This window comes from Frieseomelitta varia, unplaced genomic scaffold, assembly GCF_011392965.1.
Source record: "Frieseomelitta varia isolate USP_RPSP 00005682 unplaced genomic scaffold, Fvar_1.2 scaffold_13, whole genome shotgun sequence".
In the NCBI taxonomy this organism is placed as follows: domain Eukaryota; kingdom Metazoa; phylum Arthropoda; class Insecta; order Hymenoptera; family Apidae; genus Frieseomelitta; species Frieseomelitta varia.
Window position 1 is genome coordinate 22,846 of NW_025108972.1, and position 14,666 is coordinate 37,511.

Below are 14,666 nucleotides of genomic sequence, written 5' to 3' on the forward strand. Positions count from 1 at the left end.
TATTCTTTATTTTGCAAATAATGCGAAATAACATGTACTGTACTGATTTACCTATAAAACATTTTTCTCGCTGAACTGGTATTTTTGAAGATATTTGGAATGGACAAGTTACGCGACTCATCTCGAATACTTTATCATTAAATTACTCAAATCGCTAAAAATATACGTCTACAAAAGTAAGTCTACAAAATTCCCAAGAAAAATCACAGACTGATCATTTTTGATCATTCTGGTAGTTCTAATGTTAAATCTATCCGTCTCTACGCTTCGTTCGATCATTTTCTTCGATTCTTTTGATATCATTTCGTCTTTTTTTTTCTTCTTCTTCTTTTTTGTAAATCATTGTCGCGCGCTGTAAAAAATTGCTTTTGATTTTTAGCTGCTTGAGCTGGCTGCGGAGCGATGCTGGCACACGCCTCCTCTCCACGGATCGCTGGACTAAACGAAAACTCGAAATTCCACGCAACCGATCTCGCAGCAAGGGCGATACTACCATCCCGTTTGTCTCTAATAATAATATAGAATATCGATTCGACCATTATTAATTCTACCCCGAGCATCGTTTTATCCAGTATCGCTCGTCGAACCGAGGGGTTGAAAAAGTATAGGGGTAAGGGGCAAAGGGCGAGAACAGTTTTCAAGGAGGTTTAATCGCGGATTAGTCTCGTAACCGTGAATCGTATACTCGCGATGTTCAACCTACTTTTCCCTCCTTCTTTCGTTCCTCTTATCCGCGAATGTAGTAGAAGTAGTACGTGTAATATTTAATATGTATGCAGTTTATTCTCTCTCTCTCTCTCTCTCTCTTTCTCCCTCTCTGGTCGTGCGTCTTTGTATTTCGGTAACCCTTTGACTGGATCATTGTCTTTTTTAATAAAATTCACGATTTTCGAATACTCAGCTTTTCAACCCCTTGACGACTGTTAATTTCTGTTCACTTGTTTAATTTGCTCGTATATATTAAAATACACGCTAAAATAATTTTGCAATATTATATAAAACAAATATTGTAACTGTAAACTTTAAACACTATGATAAATTCTACTCTGGATATTTTTATATATCCTTACGTATTATAGATGTGCATTGTGTACATTTTTACTGCTTCGAATTTCCCACGAATGAATAAAAATCTGCAATGATAAATTTTAGTATTTGAAACACGATAATTGGATCATTTTACAAGTAACGTGGTGTTTCAATCAAAAATTATTGTGAAACTTCCATAAAATTAGAATAGGAAGCTTAATACAATATGTTATAATTAAATCGATTTATACTAAAAATATTGTAAATCAATATTATAATCATATGTAATATCATAAAATATAAATTAAAATTATAAAAAATATATTATCTAGCTAACGATCACTTGTATAACGATCCAATATTTTCTATATCATTAAAAATATATGCAATAATCCTTGGAAACATCCTAAGAAAAATCATCAAGGGGCCGAATCAAAGCCAGTATACTTTGAATGCAAGTCAGAGAATAATAACCAACCACCTCGAATTAACAAGAATGCTTGTAAACTTCATCACGCGCGTGCACACACTCGACTGGTTACTCGTGAAACGAGTATAATTACCTTGTTTCCGGCCAGTGAAAGGGTTACAAGGGTAAAAGGGGATCTCTGAAATAGCGTCTAAAGGTAACGTTGCGAAGGGCAATAGTTTTTTTGTAAATAGTCGATCGATTTAATCAAGCTTCTCGAGAGAGAGAAGAGGATTCAAACGAGTCGATAAAACGCTACGCATCTACGGTATTAATCACCAAGTCGATAAACGAGGCACGCACTGCGCTCGAAACTCTGGCTTTCGTCGTTAAATCTATCTATCGGTATTGTACTATTGATTATTTTTTTCGTTTTTCTTTTTTTTTTCTTCTTCCTCTTCTTTTCTTCATTACTCGGTCGTACAGACACATTTTCGCGTGATTCTTTTTTTTTCTTCCTTTCGATTAATCGAACCGTTGCGTCATCGCTTAGGCTTATCATCGTGTATTTTACGCGAATTGTTCGTCTATCTCCCCCGAGTGAAACGTGTACTCGTCTGGCGAGTACATATGTACACACGCACGCACACACACAAACACACGTGCGCGGAGAAAGGGATGAAATAATTCATTTCGGCAGGGACGAAAGCGAAAAAGAACGGTATACGTATCGCTTTAGCCGTCGAAATCAGTACTTTTTAATCAGTACTCTGATAAAAGTATCATGGAGTTTTTTTTCTCTTGTCCGGTTATCCCCAATTCTTTTTTTTTTTGTTTTGTTTTTTCTCTTTAGATAGTTTTCGGGGGAAACGCAAACGGTTTCAATATTTAGTGGAGTTTCTAACGAACTAATGATGGCTACTACGAATCGACTGGAGGAACAGGATTATCGATTGCATGATCGAATGATAAAGGGTTGCTAAAGACTACGGATGTTCATTTTGAATTTCTGTGTCATTTCTTTTCAATTCTTTTCCTTCTTGTAGTTTTATTTTAAATTCGCATTTTAACGAAACTGTTCGAATGCAGATCGGAATAAATAAATAAATAAACTGAAGACGTATCTCGCATTCGATTTTATGTAAAACATTCTTTGCCTCGAATTAATTCAGACCTGTTATGTAGGCTGAATCGAATTACGAAATCAATTATATATGTACATATATTGATGTGACGAATCTCTTCTCTGACTGGGAATCTTCAATTCATTACGAAGCGGTATTTCTTAAGTTTAATTATTGAAACATTATTCTCTTATTAAGTCGGTAATAAAAAGAAACAGATGATGTCTTGTAAAACAGATGATGTCTAGTAAACTAAATTAAACTGTTTCGTCGATTTGCCAAAAAAAACTCCAATTTCATAACATGAATCAATTTTAGTAACTTACATTTAATATCAACTTCTTAACTCTCCATCTTTGCGTATTATGTGTATTGTCGAAATTTATCCAAAATTCATGAACATCCGTAGTCTACCAATAAATAGTTGCTTCGTAACGTTTCTCTCCGTGAATGTGACAAAGGGTAGATTCGTAACTGCGAATTAAACTACACTTTCTCAAAGTATTGTCCGTGAAGCAGAGTCGAAAAATAGGTCTCGGATCGGTGTGCTCCGTCAAACCGCTAAAATGACCGACGATTTCGGGTGTCTCTTTTCTTACTTTCGTTCGCTTATTAGATCGATGAGAACGGTTTTCGACGATCCTATAAAAAAGTAACGACAAAACGTCACACGAGGTTTACTGTTCCTACAAAAAGGAAACGCCCGGGACAAAAGGGTTAAAGATTACGCAATAATCAAATGATATATACATATATATCATATATATGATATATATGATATATATATATGATATATATATATATATGTATATGTAACGTAGCGCTACGCTTTTTTTTTTCTCAAGTCTTTCTATCGATTAGTAATTATTAGTCCGCGATAACTCGATATGACAGGTTACTAAGTTTGGCCGCTTCTAGGTTATCTTAGATATATGTACGTTTCTATATCGCCGCTATAAGGTTCTTCATCAGTGCTCGGGATTCGCTTCTCGTGGTTCAAGCTGCATCGCGAAAGCCTATGCAACCTTTGTCTCGCTTATTTTATAAAACGTTAAAATGTCTTATCCTAGTTTTTCGATTAACACGATGACTGCCACTGTTTTCATTTTTAGAAACTTTTCACGCTAAGATTGGTAAATTATTAAATTACATTTTCTATAATAATTTAGATTATATTTCAATTTAAAATGTTTAATCGATAATGAATAATCAATTTTGTTTAGATTGAAATAAAATGAATTTCACGGGAGGAAAAACTTGAAATGACATCTAATAACTAGATAAAATGAATGTGCTTCCACTGATCTATCTCCGATATTTTAAATGATTCGTACTCCATTTTTTTTTTTTCACTAAATTATTCTTTCTTTCAAGCTACGATACAAACACATACATTATGTCTGACCTCACTAATTTCATACGTCAATGATCATGCTCGTAGCACAGTAATTTTTTACGTGATGTTAAAACCAACACGTGTTTCAAAGACCTTACTCTACAGTGGATTTCACTAAAATAAAATTTTCTGGGCAATCCAAGAAATGAATGACACTGATCTGAATCAATGACGTACACGTTACGTCTTTGGCTATTCGGTAGAGGTATTAAATGAAGCAACGGTTACGTCATTGGTCTCGAATACGTCAAATTAGAATTTAACGTAGAAATCTCGCGTGTCAGTCAACGTGTCAGTAAAAAATAGTCAATGAATAGACCCGTTCTCGCCACAATGAAACGCCATTCACTTGGCGCCATTGACACCGTGCGAAATCGAGCGATCTCCCCGAGAAAAATTTCTAACTAGGCTCTAAGAATTACAAAATGCTCACGAATCCTTTGATTTTACCTTCTTTCTTCTTTTTCTTCCGTTCTTTTTCTTTTTCCTAATAATGATCGCGCTCGCGAGGCAGCTTGAACCAGCCCCGAGCACGACGAGATCAATCGATATTCAAAATCCCATCTGCAGGGTCTTGGAATACCTTATTGATCGCACTGAACTTCTACCCGTCGCTCCTGTTCGACTAGTTCGAAGACTACTTTTCCTCTCTGAGGAGGGCTTCCTCGGCCTCCTTTCGCCTCGCTTTCGCTTCTTTCTTCGCTCGTTTCTTCTCCTCTTTGGCCAATTTCTTCGCCTCCTTCTGCCTGGTCTTCTCCGCCTTCTCCTCCTCCTTCTGACGAGCTTTCTCCGCTTTCTCCCGTTCCTTCTCCCTCTCTTTCTCCTTCTTCGACTTCTGGATCTCCTGGACCACCGACAACTTCGGCGCCGACTGAGGCCTCTTCGACGTGGACTTCGCCGACGAGGACGAAGAACTGGTCACGTTGCTCAAGTCCCTCGGACTCGGCGACGTTTCCAATTGTGTCACGATTTTTTGAGCACATCTGGCGAATAAAAGTCGAACATGCAAAGTCGGACGCGAAGCAATTGAGATTTAGCAAAGGAGGAATGGAACTATTGCAGGATGATTTTGGGAGGTGTTTTTTATCGTAGATTTTTACATAAAATTTCATGAACACAATGGAAGAAATAAGCGTAGAAATTCGGTGTTACTATATATGTCGTAATAAGTATTATATTTTAGATATTTTTATATATTTTCATATTAAAACTTCATTCACAAGTAACTACCTATAAACATTTAGATATAAATATTTGTTACAAAATTTTTAAGATTTTCAAAAACTATTATTTTATTGTAAATAATTTTAGAAACAAAATTCAAATTTTCATATTTAATTTATTCTGAGAAATCTAAAATTTGCACAAAAGAACGAGTAATTTATTACCTTATCCTAGTCGATGCTTTTCCCGCGCGATAGTCTCTTTGGAATTCCTTGATCGGCGGCAATCTGCGATCCCGATTTTCCCTCATCACCTCTTCCTCCTCAGCGATTTGCTGAACCGGATCTTGATATTCCTAATATCAATTAAAATAAAACAATTTCATATCAATTTAATATTAATATATAATCTCGAAATGTTCCCGAATTCTCATTTTCATAGATACTCCCAATACCAATTAAATTAAAGGATTATTTTATCAATTTCTATTTTACTTTAAGAGCCATATTGTTAAATTACATAAACAGAAAAATAATGACATTATAAATATTATTAAATTTACCATTATCTGTGTCATATTCTTTCCATGAAATTAATTCATTTGTTTCTTAAAAATTGAACATAGGATGTACAATGAAAATCAAGAAATTAATAAAACGAAGTTGCTCAGTTTGGCTTTCAAGAAACTCGCGTAACAATTGAATGGTGATACAAAATCAGAAAGCAAGTCCTTTCTGCACGTCAAACCGACCTGAATTCTCATTTTCATGGATTGCGTCTGCGAGCGTCTCAGAGTCGCGCCAGAAGGTTGCCTTACCCTCGTAGGCTTCCCAAGGTTAGAGCTTCCTGTGCTACTTGCAGAAGACGAACTCGTAGAAGATACGGAAGACACTCCTATGAAAACCGAAACAATATTATTAATGGTAGTGATTTATAACGTTGCGATCTGTTGAAGATGTGACGAACCAGAAATAGAGGATGATCCACTGGCCATAGAGTATAAGGACGCTGAGGCTGGCACATTTCCAGCGACCCATCTACCACCGGGACCAGTCACTCCAACCGGCACGCCTGTTCCCATGTTATACTCTGACGCACTTTGTGGCAGAACCCAAGACTTCCCTGACATCGAATACTATAAAATACGGATATTTTAAGTGTTATAAAAATACACGAAAGCTTCTGAAAGCAGACATTGGAAGTAAAAGTTTCTTCACGAAAAAGATACTACATTTGTATATCATAAAAAAAATTATAATGTATTTTTGTGTACGTTTTTTATAAAATGTTTTATAAAACTGATTATGCAATATTGATCATTAATAAATTGATAAGTTAAATTAATCATTTCAGAGGTTTTACGAGATAAATTGTATAATTAACGAGAATATTGGACCTCGTTATTTGTCGTGTATATCTAATATTCATATCATTTTAATACCGAAACTTTAGTATTATGTTATTATTACGTCAATATTTTGTACATTAAATGAAACATATTTTATATCAGCACATTTTTGAATTAATTACGTATTTTGTGACAGGATGGACAAGAAGGTAAAATATATAATAAAATTATATTAAAATGTTATATATAATTAAATCAGAAATGATTACGAATGTCTGAAATTTCCACACATAAGAAAGTTTATATAATTATATAATTAAATCTGTATCTATATTATATAATTAAAAATTCCCAAAACTCCCACTGTCACATAATACCATAACACCCTCGAGAAAATTTCATCGATTCATTTCTATCGAGTATGCATCACACGCGTGTAATTGTTTTTCTATGTACACGAAGTTACGACAGATCGCTTTGAAGTTTCATTAAACGAACGAGCACGTGGATTCCGGCGAGGCTGAACGAACAAAACGAATTACTCACGGATCGTGCCCCGTGAAACCTGTCCGAAAATTTCGCGAAATTAATTGCGGGACTGCGTGGAACGAGAAGCAGCGACGATATTTATTAAAACCGTTTCGAACAAAGCAAAAAGAAAAAAAAAAAAAAAAAGGAAGAAAGAAACGGTCACACGTTGTACGCGACGAACCTATTTCGGTCGCGTTGGCGAAATGACGACGAGTGGCTTTTCCAGCACGCTCTAATTAACGACCGTTTTCGCACCGGTGCAATCACATCGGCCAGCAGGCAATACCATTTTTATTCTGGTTGCGCGCGTTTTTATGCAACCCCGAGGGTGAACAAAATTGCGCCTCGAAATAATCGTAAGATGGCAAGATGTCGTGGAGTGGTTCTTCGACCACGAGGGAGAGAAGTAGGTAGAAGGGGAGGAAGAGAGAGCGCAAGGGTTGAAGAGAAAAAGAAAATGATGTTGATTATTTTGCACTACTTACGTCCCGAGGGATGAGGGTCTGTTTCAGACGTAGGATCTTTGCTCTGCATATGACGCATCTCAACGGTAAAAGCCTCTGCGAGACGGCCATTTGTATCGTTTTGACGAAGCAACGTCTGCGAAATGATTAGAAGAAAGATGTTACTACATTTGTATACAGAATAAAATAAACTAACAAATTGACAGAAAGGCAAGCAGTAACTAACATAAAGAATATTATAAATAATAGAAGAATAATAAATAATAAGAATATTATAAATAATGTCTCCAATTATTAGATATATTTCATTTTATCATACTTTCTATTATATTATATTTTCATAAAATTAAAAACTGTTATTAAAAATTCACTAAAGTGTCCAGATACTTATAACATACATATGTGTTATAGAAGACTGCAAGTATGGTTTTACCTGCAAACAACCCGATGACCACACGGAGCAGTTTGCATCGTGGCCCTAGCATTCACACAGATCACGCACTACGAGAAAGAAAAAAGAGAGGACTAATTAGAATTTCATCTCGACGAAGCGTATTAATTTGATCATTCTCGACCTTGCTTTGAGATTCATCGAACGATCCACGTAAAGCAACGAAAGAAAATCCACTGAAATTCCATTAGGAAGTTTTTAATTGGTCACCAGAAATTTACGACGATTAAACAGGCAAAGACTCGTAAATTTTTCCGAAGAAGAGAAATTTATGTAAAGGATCTGGATTTAAGGGTAAAATTTGGTTACGATGATATCTTAAAAACGAGTTTCTTTTCTTTTTTATCAATTCATTTATTTCAATGTTTTCAAAACCTAAGCTACATCAACAAATCCCTTGACCTTTCATAAAGTTTTATTGCATCGACTTAGAGGTATGACGTTTAGACGTAACCTGTAACATAAAGAAAGTTTTAAAAAATTCAATCTTGTGAAACTAGATGTTTCGATTTTATAATTACAAAAATATGCAATTGCTTTTGGTAAAATTAATGTTCATTTATAATAATACATAGTGGTTCGCCATAGCAAGGACACAAGTATCATGATTGCAATCACGATGAAAATTTGAGACAATCTGAAAATGTACATAAAAAATATAAGAAATCTAATGAATATTTTATAATTATTACACATTTATATATCTTATAATTACTGCACATTTCTTGCTTGACATAATATATTAATAAAATGTTCCTATAGATGTTTGAATGACAGATGTGCAAATAGATAAATTTTTACTCATAAATTTAATCAGACGCAGTGTAAAATATTTAATTTTATATTATCTATATAATACAGAATTAAATAATTGTTTATGTATCTTGTAACTTTTATATCCGTACATTTTCAAATTTGAATTTTATTAATAAAATTTCATTACAGTACTAATGAAATTTCAAATGTTCACGACATAAATACCAACAAGTGTTCAAATACTTTCGCGAACCTCTGTAATTCTAACAATAATTCATAATATTTTCATTTTTCCTATCTTTTCAACTCACCACCAGGTTGACCTCCTCCACCTCCACCTCCAGCTCCAGCTCCAGCTCCAGCTCCAGCTTTAGCTCCTCCACCCACGCTAAATCCAAATCCACCTCCCATACTTCCCATACCTCCCATATCTCCCATACCTCCCATTCCTGGCATGCCACCTCCACCACCTCCACCATTACCTCCCTCATTCTGAGCAGCCCTCCTGCCTCTATTCATAGTCACAAATCCAGAAGATCCACCGGTAGGCATCGCTGTACTCGCTAAATTTATTGCATCTTCAGAAGGTGGTGGTGGAGGTGGCCCGTGTGGTGGTCCAGGAGGTGGTCCTCCATGATGATCTTGAGGGCTGCGTTTCTTTCGTTCGCTGCTGCCGCTATAAGAGTCATCAAAATTGGAGGAACGAGACTCCGAGGAAGCTGCAAGGACCTCGAATTGTTTTCAGTTTAGTTAGTTTAGGTTTCTAATTAGAAATATAAGTGCAGGCCAGCATATAACGAGGTTGCAAAGATAATCAATTTGATACTTTTTGATTCCTAATTTAAGACTGTTAACGTAAAAAGGATGTGTTTTGCTCTGTGATTTCAATGTACAATGGAAAAGAAACAGTCGTTACCGCATTTCTAAGCTTCTAGTTTAATATATTGTAAATCGAGTTTGCAAGTAGAACAGTTCGAAATATTCACTACTGACTTTTAAAATTATTAAATTTTTATTTCAATATATTGTGAACAGAAAATCTATTCTATAACAAATTTCACTTACAAAAATATAGAAATCATGTAGGAATTCATTTTTTTAAGTTTCTACTGTATACATATATTACAAATAATATACTGATCATGTAATTTATTTCACTTGCAGGTAAAATACATATTATTTTCATTCATTGTATTAGTCCTCTCAATTTATACTTCAATAAATACAATGTCTCATTGCCTCGTTACTGCAACAAATATACTTCCGTATATAGCGTCTGAATACTTCGATACTTTAATAAATAATACATTGCAATTATTTCTATATATTATTTCGACGTCTCAATAAATAATACAATTACACTGTTGCAATGAATAGTAGATTGATTCCGCGTTAAAAATTCCTCCGCCCGACCTTGACCCTATTTTCGTTTCGCGATCTCCATTGTCCCAAACACTCTCGGAACAGAATTTAATTTTTGTTTTCACAACCTCGTTACACATATCTTGGCCCAAGCTACGTATACATATGTGCGAGAAATTGAATTGCAAAAAAAAAAAAAAGGAAAAAAGAAGAGTCAACAGGACCAGAGGTATAATTAAAATAACATTTTCGTCGTTCGAGGGCACGATAAATAAAGGCAAAGGTCTGCTTACTGTGAGCACCAGCAATGCAACCACGCTGCAAACGAGAAGATACTTCATGTTTACTGGTATCTCCGACACTCGACACTGTTTCTCTCGGTTTTGGCCCGTCGAATAAATAGTCACGATACGATTACGTGAAAAGGAGAGACAGGACGAGATCCGTCAGATATTGCACCCGGTGCATTGAAAAAAAAAAAAAAAAAAAGGAAATCACGACTGGCTGTCATTATCAGCTGTCTTCATTGTCGCTTGTGTTTCCGCAGAGGCTTACGATTTTGTATATTTTTATTTTCTTTATGCTCGTTGTCACGATCACAACCGGAAATAATGGAAGAATCCTCCGTGCACGTGGCGTTGCTTCGAAAGATATTATACCGGAACCGAGGTGCACGAATGATAATTATCGTCGCCTGTCCGAATGTTATCGTTTGTCGAATCGTTTATTTAACACGACCTTTAATAATCGCGATAGTTATCTTCGCTCACAGAGGAAATCAATTTGCTCGTCGACAATAACAAAGTCGACTACTCGCGTCAAATTATATAATTCTTTTTCTCTCTCTTTGTTTTTTTTTTTTTTTTTTTTTGGTGCAAACATGTTAGTCAATCGTTTCCTGTAAGATGCAATTTGGCTTCTTTTCACATAGTCACGAAACATACAACGTGATCGCCGAGATTTCAAGTATCTTCCGTCTTTTGTTTCTACCTTTTTATGTTTAATACAATTGATATCGTTTATGATAAGACTGATGTCAGAAGATTTTCAGATATCGTTGTAAATGTATATTAGATCTTGCTAAATAAAATAAAATGAGATATTTTACGTATATTTTGCACGAGAAAATTTAATTTTTATTACGTAAAATTTTTATTGAAATATTTATGTAAACTTTCCTGACTGATTCTGACAATTGGACTGCAAATTGTATTTGAAGATGCAAAGACGCACAAAATGCATATAAAAGTGTATAAAAGGCATTACTCTATGCAATAATTGGTAAAACAATTTTCTATCCAGGCCCAAAATATTTTCCAAATTTTATTCCTAAAAATATACAGTCTAGTAAACACAAGACATTTCGATTATAGTCATTAGTGAAATAACCCTGTTTGCTTCGGCCAAGTCCTGCCTTTGCAGACACGGAATATTGTAACGAACGTAACTAAATGAAGCGTCGATTAAATTGGAATATTAATAGCCTGCTCGAGGGTGGACGAACACGTCAGGAGTCGCAGGATCGTGGCAACCACTTTGTCAGCTTCGTTAATCGACTTTTTCAACCCATTGAGCGGCCTATTCGCTTGGAAATTGCAACTTTTCTGGACCAGCGGCTGTCTTTCGAACAGGCAGAAAGGCCTCTCTCTTTCTCTATGCAACAGAGATCCATTTGACCGTCGAAAATTTCCTTCTGCAGCCCCTCTGTGTGTCGTCGCTCGTTTGGTGTATTAATTTCTTTCTGGGTCACTGTCCATCTTCTCTTCCTTTCCCACCCATCTAACCGATTCTTTCACCGTCGTTGAAAATAACCATTCACCAGGTTGAAAATAACGCGAATTTCGTTTTTTAAGATCGAGGCCAGCCACGAAACTTGCCAGGCGTTTCTGAACTTTTTCTATCGCGTGAACTTTTCTTTTTTCTCTCCCTTCAAAATAGTTTACGTTCGTTCACCTCGCAACTTACGTAGGTACGGTGGTTGGAAACGTTGGGTTATTCGAAATGAAATTGAGTTCGATACTGGAAGTTTGCGAGACTGGAAAATTCTGTCGTTTTCGTCCGTCGACGAGAAGGGTTGGAATTTTTATTAAATGACTTTCGAGATGAATAATTCATTTGTTTCATATCGCTGTTGAATTTTTTATTTTGTTTCTCTCTCCCATCGAAATATTTCTTTTCTCGTATTAATATCCCTGTTGTCTTGATTTGAAATATTGATGATTTCTCTTGTTAAAAAGTTCCATGAAAATTTAAACAGACTACGAATTTATTTAGTATCATTTACAACAAACATTCGTAGAAATTTTAATGAATGTATTACATGTCTTTTATAAATGATTTTAAACGTTTCATGTGAATTCATTGTCTGATTACGTGTAGATTAAAAATAAAACACTTGCTGATATCAATCTGTTTGTTGTATATCACTTTTCAAAAATAAATTGTATCAACTCAACAGTTCAAATAAATAATAAAATTATCCACGCTGTTTCTATACATTTGTAATTTCATATCATAATATCCAATCACCAAACTTAATACGATCAGATTAACATTTTGTCAGGAATAAACTATTACAGTTTCAATCATAATGAAAGTCTTCAAATACACGAGAAAGCGTCACGACAGAACTTTCCAATCGGCTCAAACAAATTGAAATTAATCCAGATCCTCGACGAATCAGTCTCTAAAAAGGCATCGAGATCTCGTTGATTCAATGAAGTTTTTCTCGCAGTGACATCAAAAGGGGGACGATTTCTTTTTACTCCGTTCTCTCTTCTCGCGGGTGTACCGTGAAAATTTCATTCCCTCGCCAATCATCGCCTCTCCTTCCGGCGAAATGACGAATTAGGCTTGATTATGCCTTCGTCTCTGGCCAGCAAGGGAGAAAGTAACGAGGTTACCACGAGGAATCGCGAAGAAAAAGACGGAAAAGGCGCGTTAGAAAATGCAGCTGACCTTGTCTACGTTGGAAAGTGGAGAGTGTTTTCGTGGTGTTAATTAAATCGAGGACCACCACGGCATTCCGTGGCAAATCTTTTTCGTTCTACGCCAAGTGGTAATTTACCACTCCATAGCTTTTCGATGAATGGAAATGTTCGATTTTTATGGCTAACTAACGAGAGGATTGAAGATCGTTCAAACTTGACTGGTTAGAGGGAAGACTGATTGAATACTAGAATAGAATACTGATGTAGATAATTGATGTAGATTTGAGAAAAAAAAAAACCCAATTACATAAAACATAGTGGATTAGATTTAAAAGATAACTTTTCATACACATTGAATGTCAATGCATATATATTCGAAATTAATTGACAAAAATTAATTAAGTTATGATTCTGGAACAATAATGAACTATATAAAAAACCAAATTTACTCATGAAAATTAGTTTGAATAACAATTATGTACGAGTAATATCAATCATGTACATATTAATTCGATTACTCTGTTATTGTATTATTGTTCGATTTCTCTGATACTAAATATCTTTAACCATAAGACAAGTGGAATTTTCACAAAATGAAATTGCTCATTAAGGTAAAGAAATATTCAAAAAATAAATATTTTCGCAATTGAAGAAAACATCGCTCGCTCACCTCGTCTTCCTGAGAGGACGCTAATTCCGGTTCGTTCTTTTCCAGCTTCGTTAACAGCTTGTCCTGAAACAAAAATATATACTTGTGAACAGAGATTTCATTAGAGATCTATGTATTTGTTGGCAAAGATTTTATACAAAGTAACAGGTTAACAATAAACGAGAAATTGATTTTTTTTTTCTCTTTCGAAGAGAAGAGACAAGTTGAAAGGTTGGACATTTTCGTAGAAAGTTAAACAACTATGATATAGTGCTTTAATAGTAGTTCCGGTTCTATTATTATACTATAACTCGATCGATGCTATATCTTTATCAGTTTCCTTTTACTATTGCAACTTACTTTTCAGTTATTGAAAAACTACGTCTCTACATAAAAATTGCAAAATGACTTATTTATAATATAAATGAAACGAGTCATTTATGAAATAAATAAAATGAATAAAAGTTTCACAATACATGATTTAACTATTTAACTAAACAATTATTATCAATAATTATTTGTACTATTTTCTTGTGACAAATTTATTAGGAAAACAAGTAATTTATTTGTTACAAATATCTATTAATAATTATAATTAGTATTATATTAGTAATATATTTATAGCTATATGTATATATATAACTATTAGTAATATATTTATAGTATACTTTCTGCGATAGATAAATTTATAGAAACAATTCGTCAATTCAATTTCTAAAAGGCTCGATCGTCTGAATTAAAATTTCCAAAAAGGAGAAGCAAAAAAAGAAAAGAAAGAAGAGAGAGGAAACACTGTTGAGACGTCGATTGAAAGGGGTGATCTTTAGCGTGGTTTAAATAGAAAATTAGGCAAGCCGTGACTCGAGATGGTCCACAGCTAGTGCGTCACAGTGAAAAGTTGCTGTACCAATGTTGCACCGTGGTGGGGATATTTTGCGCATCATCCCCCTAATATCTGGAAAGCACCCTGACCCAGATACACGTACGTGCGGAACAACCGGACGGTCCTCTAGCAGGATCACCCGACATCGAATGAAAACCTCTGCGACAGTC

At 34.9% G+C, this 14,666-nt stretch overlaps 2 protein-coding genes across 7 annotated transcripts in view; both read right to left on the reverse strand.

Moving 5' to 3' along the window:
- Positions 1-1,940: 1,940 nt before the first annotated feature.
- Positions 1,941-14,666, reverse strand: part of LOC122528727 (fl(2)d-associated complex component-like) — an 89,511-nt gene continuing 76,785 nt past the window's right edge. For 4 of the 5 annotated variants that reach the window (XM_043654161.1, XM_043654151.1, XM_043654179.1 and 1 more), the window contains exons 3-9: positions 13,635-13,697; positions 7,899-7,966; positions 7,487-7,601; positions 6,089-6,257; positions 5,874-6,016; positions 5,347-5,477; positions 1,941-4,941 (exon numbers count right to left, since the gene is read on the reverse strand). In XM_043654161.1, the coding sequence (XP_043510096.1) occupies positions 4,596-4,941; positions 5,347-5,477; positions 5,874-6,016; positions 6,089-6,257; positions 7,487-7,601; positions 7,899-7,966; positions 13,635-13,697 (1,035 nt within the window). In that variant the 3' untranslated portion in view covers positions 1,941-4,595. The remainder of the gene's footprint in view (positions 4,942-5,346; positions 5,478-5,873; positions 6,017-6,088; positions 6,258-7,486; positions 7,602-7,898; positions 7,967-13,634; positions 13,698-14,666) is intronic. The other variant, XR_006306654.1, reaches the window with a different exon arrangement.
- Positions 8,273-10,472, reverse strand: LOC122528756 (protein FAM98B-like). Of its 2 annotated transcripts, none has more exons than XM_043654220.1 (3): positions 10,328-10,472; positions 8,984-9,401; positions 8,273-8,370 (listed from the first exon to the last, which is right to left on the reverse strand). In XM_043654220.1, the coding sequence occupies exons 1-3, from the start codon at positions 10,373-10,375 to the stop codon at positions 8,360-8,362; spliced, it is 477 nt and encodes a 158-aa protein (XP_043510155.1). In that variant the 5' UTR covers positions 10,376-10,472; the 3' UTR covers positions 8,273-8,359. The 2 variants fall into 2 exon arrangements, with proteins under 2 accessions (XP_043510155.1, XP_043510166.1); XM_043654231.1 differs by having other exon boundaries at positions 8,280-8,370; positions 8,987-9,401.